Source organism: Osmia bicornis, chromosome 5 (genome assembly GCF_907164935.1).
Source record: "Osmia bicornis bicornis chromosome 5, iOsmBic2.1, whole genome shotgun sequence".
Taxonomy (NCBI): Eukaryota; Metazoa; Arthropoda; class Insecta; order Hymenoptera; family Megachilidae; genus Osmia; species Osmia bicornis.
This window is the reverse complement of record NC_060220.1, coordinates 9,864,274-9,876,549: the sequence shown is the minus strand read 5'-3', so window position 1 is coordinate 9,876,549 and position 12,276 is coordinate 9,864,274. Positions and strand designations below refer to the sequence as shown.

At 34.7% G+C, this 12,276-nt stretch overlaps 1 protein-coding gene across 5 annotated transcripts in view; it reads left to right on the top strand.

The window, feature by feature from the left end:
- The window catches only part of LOC114880889 (Y+L amino acid transporter 2), a 91,396-nt gene that overhangs the window by 47,385 nt on the left and 31,735 nt on the right, over nt 1-12,276 (top strand). For 4 of the 5 annotated variants that reach the window (XM_046285730.1, XM_046285728.1, XM_029197369.2 and 1 more), the window contains exon 2: nt 518-736. In XM_046285730.1, the coding sequence (XP_046141686.1) occupies nt 523-736 (214 nt within the window). In that variant the 5' untranslated portion in view covers nt 518-522. Of the gene's footprint in view, nt 1-147; nt 222-517; nt 737-12,276 lie in introns of those variants that run through there. The other variant, XM_046285731.1, reaches the window with a different exon arrangement.

The following is a 12,276-nucleotide window of genomic DNA, read 5'->3' as shown; positions in this document are numbered from 1 at the left end:
ATTCTCCGTTATTAAGTAATGCGTGACTGTATATTAATATTAAAATTCCAACGGCTTACTAAGAAAGAAAATTACCCAGATGTTAAATTAGTACTCTAATTAATAATCTATTTAATAATTAAAATAAGTGTTATTCAATTTTCGAAAAATTTGAAAAAGTTGGGAAGAATTCAGCAATGGACATATTATCTGCGCTAATGAATAGTGCAGTTCACAGACATGTAAGTAGCGTACATTCGCGAACATTGATGAGTAATGAATTTCGCAATTTGAAAATTTGATACTTCCTACTTGATTGTTGCCTATCGCTGGTATAAATGACTTACTTGTTCGTAATTTTTTCGACCTTTGAGATGTTATTTAATACATATAAATAACAACAAGTTGGTTTTGATTTTGATAGTGAAGATAATAGAAAATTTTAAAACTTACATTTTAAATGGACATTTATTATTGTGTATATTTAAATCTATCCATTTCTTTCATTAAAATTATTTAACTGATATGTGCTTTTCAGGTACTATGATCCCCAAGTCTGGGGGAGATTATGCATACATTAGCGATGCTTTTGGACCCCTACCAGCGTTCCTGTACCTTTGGGTCGCATTGTTCATCCTAGTCCCGACAGGAAATGCGATTACAGCTCTAACGTTCGCACAGTACATTCTGCAACCAGTTTGGCCGGATTGCGTGCCACCTTATGCCGCAGTTAGACTACTTGCAGCTGTTATTACATGTAAGAAGAAAGTTCATTAATTTTCAACTACATAGTTTCCTAAGTTTTTAAGAGAAATTAAATTTCACATTAAAAATGAAACATTTTATAGAAACCAATTTTATATCATAGTAAACCATTAAACGGTTATAATTTTTTAACTGAACAGTTTACTTATCAATGGAAACTATACATGCAATAAGCATTTATTAATACAAGTCAAAATTGTAGAAAAATTTAGCAACGATTATATTTTTGTGTGAAAATTTTTCTTTTAACTCTGTCAATTTCCGACTTAAAAACTGAATATTTACTTATTGGAGACGTATCTACAGAATATTCTAATGCTGCTGCAGTTCTCATTTATTCATTTTTATTCATAAAACAGGCAATTGGGTCTGTAATAAAGGGATTGTATGTACTCCTTATTAAAGCATCACAATGTACATCTCAGAATGTATAGTAGAGAGCATGGTACGCTTCCCTAGGGAAAATACTGAAGAGATGCTGAGATTTTGAAGTTTGAATTTTGAAACCTTGAAATTTAATGTGCATATTAAATGTTATAATACTTGAAAATTATATTAATTCTATATAAATTAATCTTAATATTAATATCTTGAAAATTAAGTACCTCCTTTCTCTACATCGCCTTTTTCCCTAAGGAAGCCTTCCATGCTTGCTATTATATTTATTTAGAACTTATGTATTACAACTTTTATCAATCTGTCAGTTTGTGTATCTCTATTAGGCATTAAGCTTTACTCTAACCTTAACACTAAGTTTACGGGACGCGTAATTTTGGCACATGTCGAATTTCACAACGAAAATTACAGAAACCATTTACATTTCTCTTGTACCGCTTATACTGACTTTTATCTAATTAAGATAGAGCACAATCCGTCAGATCAGTCCACTACGTGTGTAGTTCAACCCCATTTTATTCCGCGAAGATTTCGGCGCACTGCGCATCCTTAATTCGTGCGCGCGCAGTTTAAACCTATAAGTCCACCAATGAAATTGGACTTGTGCCAACACCTATTTAACTTACTATGAGTCAGCTGTATACTATGTATACATATATTTCAATCAATGTATATTTAAATTTATTTTGGTATATTTTACATTAACAATAAGTAAAAATATTTATATACTAATTTTGTTATTACATATTGAGCTGATTATCGATATTTCTTTCATTTATAAATAAAAAGTACTCCTTTTGAGATTTACAAATTTTGAAGTCTTCGCGTTTCAATAGTAATTGATGTATTGTAAACTCTCCCTTATAATACATCCATCAGTACTTTCCGAATAACCAGCTTTAGGATCTTTCTCTGTCGCTTAATAACAATTCACGCATTGTAAATTTCTGGGAAGGTTCGCTGCACGATTAACGTGTACATATATTTTACCCCATACTGCTTACCTGTGTACTGACAATGAGTACTAAAGACAGAATTATGTATGTTGGAACAATGCCAATCCTATCCATAGGAGACGCAGGAGAGACGTAAAGGAACTACTCTTGGTCTTTTCTCACTCAAGTCTTTATTTGGTCTTTATAATACATAAAAACCTTGAACAACGGAGTCTGAGTCAATATAGACCCCAAACTTACAAAACATATACATACAAAGATATTAACCTAAAGTTGAATGCATAATTTTTTAATGAAAGAGTTTCATATATTTCAATAATGATTTTTAAAGAAACGGTGTAAAATTTAAAAAATGAAAATAATATGAAATATAAAATTAAATTAAAATTGTGGCTCTCTCCACGGTCCGCAGTCCGAGGGTTAAAACTGTGTACAATGGTTTGTATTGTATTGATGAATTCGTCTACGTACTCTACAGTCCCATTAAGTTTAGTTTTTAAGTTTAAGAGTAAATCTTCCTTATGGATTCTAACGTTAACACGTTCGAAGCTGAGGTAAAAGATAGGGCTGGACTGAAACAAGGAGAGCATATTTTGCATTCAACGATTCTCAACTATGCAAATTATACTTAGAATTAAATTTAGAATTCAACTATACCACCCAATAGTACCACCCAAAGTCACATTTGAACTGTAAGTTGCATCGTGAAAGTGACATGGTCTGATATACACATATGTAGGTCTACACATATGGGCCCGAATGTGTTAATATTTGGATAACGAAGCCAAATCGTTGCCAATTTAACGTGCGATTTAGAGTTTGGAGTTTAAATTCGTTTTCATTTTTATTTTTTAAATTTTATTACTTTTCGAACATATGAAAATCTATCATTTGGAAATTTAAAGTGTGATTTTAGTTGATGTTTAGAGGTTAATTATACATCAGTTTGTTCCTGCATTTATTTCTTATTGCCCCCGGTATTAATATAAAAAAAATTTGACATTTGCCGACCTCTTCAACTGCTAACAAGTAACTTGGTGTATAACCCCTCGTGTATAATTATATCGAGAATTGTTGATGTATTCTATACTAATTTTCTCTCATTTAGTACATATAAAGAGAATATATGAAATTATTCTTCTTACGATGGTCTCATTGCTTCTTTTTTCGCTTTAATTATACTTGAAATGTCAATGAGTTACCGCACAAATGTTGCATGTCCATCTTTTGATGAAATGTGGGTTTTTATACGCAACAAATAATTCTTGACTGTTTCTTTATGTTGTATCAAAATCAAATTAATATCTATTCTATTTTATCTTGACAACATATTAAAAAATGAACGAAATCGGTGAGGTCGGTGAGATATTGATATTTACCATTACTTTTTAAATAAATATAATATTTTTAATTGGGAATGTTTCTAGTTATTATTCGTTTTATTCTTTTTTATACAATATTATTCAGAATAATGTGTCTTCCTTTATTCTTACAATTAGCAATACAGTTGTTACGTGCGGCGCGCGCGCGTGTGATTGTGACGCTACTGTGTGGAAGTGTCAGCTGATGTATGAGTGTAAGAGTATGAAATGTGGTAGTGTATTAGTCGAGCAATGCAACTATCGATAACGTAACGCGCGTGTGACGCCGTGAAGCCGGAAAATTTATTAAATATTTGTGAGTTCGGAGATACGCTAGTCCCATACGGGCCCTCTCATCAGATCGCTAATATAATAGGATTTATGAAGGAGGCTAATAAAAGGTTATGTCAAAGAAAATTAGATTTGATTAAAATGAATCAAATGGTATATTATAAAATAAAAATGTTAAAATATAATTGAATACATATAATATTGAAAGGTATAAAATATATAAAATATTGGAATGTGAAGAGTATATAAAATATTGAAATATTATGAAGTATATAAAATATTGAAATATAATAATAATAGGTGTAAAATATTAAAATATAATGAAATATAATAATGCGATTAAATATAAGAAAATGCAGATTTAGTTCGTGAACAATTTAGATTTGAGACACACAATTATTGGCCGGAAATAGACAAATACATGTGATGAAATACAATTTAGAATTAGGAATTTCCAATTGAAGAAGACTCTTACAATCAAAAATGACTACGTCAATTTTGACTACTGGAAATTCCTTGATAAAATATTCATAAAATGACCGAAAGAGTAATGGAAACGACTCACTGGATTATGTGGAAAAATTCCTATTGCTGTTATTTCCCTGTTGACTGGTTTCTGGAGGAAGGAGAGTAGAGCAGACACCCTGAACTGTTGCACCGATACACAATTTTGACGCGTGAACTATTGCGAAGCCTATTAAACTAAATTACATAAATGTATGTATTTATAAAGAAATAAAATTAAACCGAAGAATAAAAATAATGAATAAAATAATAATCAGAATAAACGAAAAATAAAATGTACACGAAGATAGAGACTTTTGCCCTATTTGCTACTTTCAAACAGCTTAGAACAAAACTCGTCTCTGAACCACTTCGCGAACCCGCCGACACGCTGCTCGCGATTGTACGTCGAAGAGTGTCGCAATCTGCACCTTTCGGAGAAGACCAGAGCGGGCCTCGTCCGAAATTGTTTACATTGCGTCGTTGTGCGCCTAACGAATTAGACGGCGGTGTCGATGTGTAAGGAGGCGGGATTCGCTTATCGGTGGTGCAGCAGGGATATGTGCGTTCCTCTCTCTGTTTTAATCTTTCTCTTTCTAATTCGCGTATATTCCTTTACTCTTCCTGTCATACTAAAGATTTCGTTATTCATTAAAATATAATAAATTTTACAAAATTGTTTTGATCTTAACGAATGCTAAATAAAAATTTTAATTCGCAACTTGGACTGACCGGTGCGGCGGAAATACAATATTACAGTGTTTAGTGAATTAGTAGAAGATTCGGATTATTATAATGTATGTATAAGGAATTTCGATCATCTTCGCGGAACCGATAAGGAACGTTCTAGAGTGGTCAGGATTATCGGACCACACGAATGATGTTTCGGATTTACATCCGGCGATATTCAGTACCAAGGACAACACGTGATTTGGAGCCGTGGGACCACGCTGATTTCGAGGAAGGAATTTGTTACGCTAACAATCGGAATTATGTCTGGAAAAGATAGACTACCTCGAAATAACAAAGATCATTTTTGCGTTCAATCAGGGGAGGTCCAGAATGTAAAACAAGCCATCGATGTTCATGGTTTTCGTTCGCACCTCCAATCAAGGTCAAGGGTACGACGGATAAAGATGATGGGAGCAGGCCCATCAAAAAGAGGACGGGGGGGGGGGGGGGGGGGGCAACATGGCTTTCTCCTTGGAAAGGACAGCTGACAGGATCCAGCACCAACAAATGCGCCCGTCAATACGGAGGACAATTCGATGATGGGGGCGGGGGACAAGGTGAATATGTAAAAATTTCTGTTCGTAACGTAACATAGTATACTCATCCTCTAAATATCACTATTGAATTATTATTATTATTTTGCAAATTTAAACTTATGTTATTAATTAAATACTAGTTATAGCTGTATTACATGTATGTATATGATAATAAATACAGTGCAAGAAGTATTTACTTAATTATAAAGTATTATTAGATTTTTAAACCTGTTTTTCTTGAACACATTAAACGTACAGATATAATATTTGTGCAATAAGCAATCGATATATTCCATCAAGTTTAAGTCAGGCAGTTGCGATGACCGAAAGCACCAATTTTATGCGTTTATCAATATTTACCAATCATTTATCACTGTTATACTGTAATATCCAATTTGTAGGATATACAGTGGGTGGATATACATATATTGGTCATCTGTCGCCGTGATGCTGCCTGCAAAAACAGTAGAAAAGCGGCGATCCCATACTAATGCGTACGTTGTCACGGACACAGACGGATGGCCAGAATTCAATGGGTTAGTTTCAACAGTTTTTCGAAAATATCTCGAAAACTAAGGCCGAGCGGCGGTTATATGTATAGAAAAAAGTTGTTCAAAATGTCTAATTTTACAACATATTTAAATTTCATCAAAATCGGTGAGGTGTAACCTAATCTCAATAATTACCCAACTGTGCTATAATCATTGCATTTATTAATAATTAATTACATGTGCTGCAATTTTTATAGAATTTAAGTTATCTTTTCTATCTAATACGTACATTAACATCCTTACCGCATTCGAAATTTACACGCGTTTATTTGTTATTATATACACACAAACACAATTAATTTGCATAAAATACAAATATAATTTCTGTCCTATTGTTTTGGATTCTTCACTACATAATGTCTTTTGTGTCTTCTTCTAATGTTGTAAATATGAATTATAAATTTGCACGGTAGTATAAATGAATGTAACTAAATAAATATAATTAAATAAATTGAACTTGTAAAAACAAATAATAACAAATAAACGCGTGTAAATTTCGAATGTGGTAAGGATGTTAATGTACGTATTGGATAGAAAACATAATTTAAATTCTATAAAAATTGCAGCACATGTAATTAATTATTAATAAATGCAATGATTATAGCACAGTTGTAATAGTTATTCAAAAAGGGACAAATTGTCATTAAAAAGAAAAAAGAAAAAATAGTTGGGAACTATAGGACTTGAACCGTGGACAGTTAGATTGCAAGTCAAGCGTTTTACCGCAAAGCTAACCGTTTGTATGTTAGTTTGTCATACTTCTCAATGTAAGGAGTAACTAACTTTAATTGTTAATATCTTTTAAACAATTAGCCGTCTGCCCCCAAAACGGGGTATAAGCGTGTTCAGGAGGACGAGCTCTATAAGGTGGCAAAGTTTCATTAATAAGTGAGCGTCACACTTGGGTGGTTCCCCTGTGCATTGACAGATCTCGATGAAATTTTCAGCATACACATAACTTATTCGAATCTACGAAAGACGACAAAAAAGTTGAAAAACTACCCTTCACTATTTTTTTTCACGATTTCAACAAATTGTAATTTTTTAAAACAACAAAAATACATATCTTAGTAAATCAAATTGTATAGCTTCTCGAGACACCTCAAGTCATTCGATCCAATTTTAAACGAGGTACAGTAAAACTTGGATATATGCAACAAATATTGGGACCCAGGCGTTGCATATATCCAGTCGAGGTGTCGAATCTCGGGTTACACGCGACGAGCAGCCAAGCGTGAACATAGAAATGGACAGACAGTGGTGGAAAGAGAGAGGTCCGATGATCGAAGGAAAGAGCCGAAACGTATCGGTGTGACTAATACTAATTCAACTATAAAACTTTTTTATTTTTGACTTTTTTTTACTGAAACTTTTACTAACGCATTGGTGAAATTTTTCTGATTAAAATGATACCAAACACGATATAGTTTGAATTATAATTACTTGCTAAAATTGATGTTAAAAGTTGGCGAAAAGCAAAGGAGGATTGGAAATGAAAACCGGTTGCGGCGTCGGCTCGGGTTTCAAACGTTGCATATATCCAAGCGAGGTGTCGATTCTGGGCATTTAATGTTGCATATATCCAGTCTTGGTGTCGATTCTGCGTCCGTACAAATCGTTTGTACCGTGCCGCGTTACCTATTCTACGTTCGTACACAACATGCAACGTGTTGCATGTTGCATGTTTGATGTATCTTTGGTGTACGGCCTGCCTTATACATATGTAGCCAAATCATATCGTGTTTGGTACAATTCTAATCAGAAAAATCTCACAAATGCGTTAGTAAAAGTTTCATTAAGAAAAAGTTAAAAATAAAAAAGTTTTATCGTTCAATTAGTATTAGTCACACCGATATTACGGTCGGATCATATACACGGTTTCCTCGCCGAGCGGCTCGGTTCGGCTTAGGGGGATCCCCCCAAGTGGAGGGGATAGCGATGTTGCATATATCCAGACAAACTTTTGTTGCATATATGCAGGTTTTACTGTATTCTGTTTTAAACGGTGGACGAATACTTTTGCAGCATACGGTATGTTCTAACTGTGGTTATGAACAAGCGCGACGGCAACACGACGGCACAATTTGCGACTTGGTTTCCGACATATAAGCAATTGAAAATTGGAATATCAACTTCCGTAGCGGGTGTTTCACAGCTGATAGCTGAGCAGGTAGTCCATTCTCTAGTGTCCTGGGTCACAGTACGAACAAAAAAACGGATAAAAAGGCAAGGATATGCACATTTCTATAGTCCGTCCAACGAAATGAGTCAGTAAAAATGTAAACAAAACAGCTACGTGGTGTTCACGCGATGGATGTTAGCGGCTTTTACTATGGACTGTCAAGTGTTGAGTTCAGGGCCAACTTTCGGCGGTCTCTTACCTTACTTGGGCCCTTACTTGGAAAACCAGGAGGAGACTTAGCGTTTTTCAAATACACACACCGTGATCATAGCAAAATCCCGTATATAGGGTGCGCAAAAATTATTTGTCATGATTTTGGGAGATGACTTTACACCTATTGTTCCAAAAGAAGTAGCTTCTTATTTTTTAGTATGCAGGGATGAATATACCGTGAGCCGATCCTGCTACGCGCTTGAGAATTTGTATACATTTACTGACTCGTCTCGTCAAACGGACTATAGTCCTTTAAAACCATAAATGAGTCGTTGACCTCAGGATTAGACAAATGTGCATCCTTGTATTTTCACGTGAGACTGACCCAGGATCTGCTCAGCTGTCAGCTGTTCGAAAGGGAAACATGCGCATTCGAAAGTTAATATTTCAATTTTCAGTGCTTGTATCTCAAAAACGAATTAGCAGATTGAGCCGAAATGGTGCCTTCACGCTTGTTCATGACAACAGTTCGAACGTAATCAGTAGCCAACACTCGCGATTCAGCCCACGCTCTCTCTAATCGGACAGTGTATTTTGTTAATAATTTAAAAATAAAGCCTTAATCAACATTTTGGTAATGGAAAAAGTTGTTCCAAATCACCTCAGCAACCACCCTTCCAAGGGTCCTACGAACATTTTGGAACATCTTGTGTACAGATTGTCTTAAAAAGGTGGTTACATATACTTTTACTCAGCATCAAATCCAGAAGGAGTTTAAGGGGACCGTTTTAAGCCTTCCGTTTACTATGTAAAAATATTTCAAAATTTGAAATTCGATATAATTTTGCAAATTTTGGACTCGATTGCTATTACAAAAATAACTCCATTCCTTTTAAACTTTTTAAATCATTAAATTATTAAGATATGTATCTATTCCACGTTTGTCCTTTAATGTTATTTATTTATAGATCATTATTTTTTTTACAATTAAATTTGTTATTTCATTTCATTTCAAGCTCGCTACCTCTCTGGTATAGGTGGATCTACCCAAGTGGGTTCGGACGTGTTAAATGAAACTTACAAATTCTACATTCATGTAATATTTTGCATTTATCTCATTATGTAAATTTACTTTCTGAGATATCTATATGAATCATTCTATTGGTATTTATGAATGAAAGCAATTAAGCCCCGAGTGGCTGTAGCTCCGAATAGCCCCGGTGGCCGATCGACATGGGCTTTGGAGGGGGGAGAGGGGGGTGGGAGAAAACCCCAAATATAAAACGGTATCCACATCAGACCAGTAATTCCGGAGATATTAATTAAAAAATTTCGCAGAACACATAGAATTTTGCCTATACAGACGTGACTAACACAACCATCCCCGCTGTAGAAACCGTGGTCGTTAAGCGTCAAGCAGCCGATGACACAGTAGGGGGTCTCGACCTGGGTATTTACAGGCTGTCCTATATGTATAAAGCGCATTATTTTGTAAACTGTGGTTTACGTTTTCATTAATCTCGTCGTTTTACTTGTTTTGATATGCTGAATACGAATATGATTTTTGTTTTTAATGGAAATAACAAGCTGTCGAAATATTCGCAAACAACTTTACACAGAATTTTACCCAATAATGTAAGGCATATGTAAGACGAATTTGCCAGTTATACATATGCGAACAGAAGGTAACACTTTGTTCGTCTACGAATATCAAACCGTAGTAGGTTAGGTTAGGTTATATTCTCCGTGGCGGGGCTTTGCCCCTCCCCCGGCCTAAAACACAAGAATACCCAGATAGCACCGTACATCCCAGGGACGTCCGTTTCATGTCCAGATTATGTCCGAACGTCCAACGTCCATTTTGAACATCCTTGGGATGTCCACAAAACGTATATTTCGTATGTCCTAGGAACGTCCGTCTTGATAGTCCTACGGACGTCCGTAGGGCGAACATTTCGTATGTCCTAGGAACGTCCGTCTTGAAAGTCCTACGGACGTCCGTAGCGCGAACATTTCGTATGTCCTAGGAACGCCCGTCTTGAAAGTTCTACGGACATAGATGAGACGTATGTCCAAAATAGGGTAGAATGACCCGTACGTCACCCGCGCGGCGAGAACGACCGAAGTTTGGGGCCTGCTGTTTTATGACAAGGCCTAAACAGAAAACTGATCCCGGGCGCTGACAAACGATTGGCGGAATTTCCAACTTGGGAATATGACGAGCCACCATCGACACTTTTTCGTGAAACGTTGTTGCGACAAGACGTATAGCGAATCTCCGTACACTTTGAGTGTGAATTTCAAGCGTTGACGATCGTCATATTACGAGTGAATATTAGTATTTCTTACTGATGTTTATAGTGTGTTGACGAGTTTTTCTGCCATCTCAGGTAAGTGTCACTTTTTTCTTAATTAACTTAATTCCTTAATTTTTTATAATTTTTCATAATAATAGGTAATTATGCCTTCTTTGAGACGACAACACATATGTTATTCGTATACGATGCATACCGATTTTTTATTTTTCTTTATGAAATGGCTGTGCGTACAATTCTATGTATAAATATATGAAAAACATGTAGTCGGTATCCATCATATGTTATTTTTTATATTTATTTGTATCGAATTGAATATATTATTCAACTGAATTTCTGTTGTTTAGACGCAGCACAAACATCAAAAGTCCATACAGTCTTGGCTAAGGAGAGCTGCGGAACGCAACAAGATCATTGTAAAAGATTTGTAGTAGAAATAATAAAATAAATAATAGATATGTAATAAAAATAAAGATTATAAAAAAAAGTACAGAAAACGTTTTGTAATTTTAAATGCTCGGAAAACATTCCTTATATGGCTTTCAAGACGTTAATATAGCGTTCTGTAACGCTTTGTAAACGTTCATACAACGTACAGAGAATGTTACTTTAGGACGTTCAGAAAATATCCTGAGAATGTACGCACAGGACGTCCCCTGCACGTTCCACTTTTTAACAAGCACCTTCCTAGGATCATTAAAGGACATAACCAGGACATATAGGGGACATATGGATGTTAACGGGACATTCTCCGTATGTCCGAAACGTCCAGCATGGACGTTCGATGGACATACATGAAATGTTTCTGTGCTATCTGGGTAATTACTTTAAAAAATGGTACAATGATCACAACTGAATGATACACTATAGATACTCAGGTCGAAACCTCCTACTGTGTCATCGGCTACTTGACAATCGACGACCACGATTTCTACAGCGGGGATGGTTGTGTTAGTCATGTCTGTATAGGCAGAATTCTATGTATTCTGCGAAAGTTTTTAATTAATATCTCCAAAACTACTGGGCTGATGTGGATACCGTTTTAAATTTGGAGTCTTCCCCCTCCCCCGGGGCAATTCAAATAATAATGTTTTTTCGTTAATTATTAAATTTGAAATATTTATTTTTCATTTTTAACTATTTCTTAATAAATGTTTATTTTTGTACATATCTGGGTATTACTAAAATTATGTAATTTATAAATATGATTTTAATCCATAAAAATTTATCTATTTCTATAGAAACTTATTTTTAAAGTCTTTATATTAGTATACATGTGAATAATTATTTACTCATTGTTAGTAATCTGACAATAAGTCTTGCTCATATTGTATGTTCTGCATTACAGTAGTTTAATGTGTAAAAATGATATAAGACTCCTTAAATATGATAACATTTCTTTATTTCTCTAGCTTTGTTTATAATGAGACGACATAATATCAATTCATGGCATACTGTTTTTGCTTCTGCAACATCTGTGTAAATACAGATTTTAATACACCAAGTCTAAAAAAGGAAAAGATACTGAATGTTAAAAACCAAGTGCACTTATGTA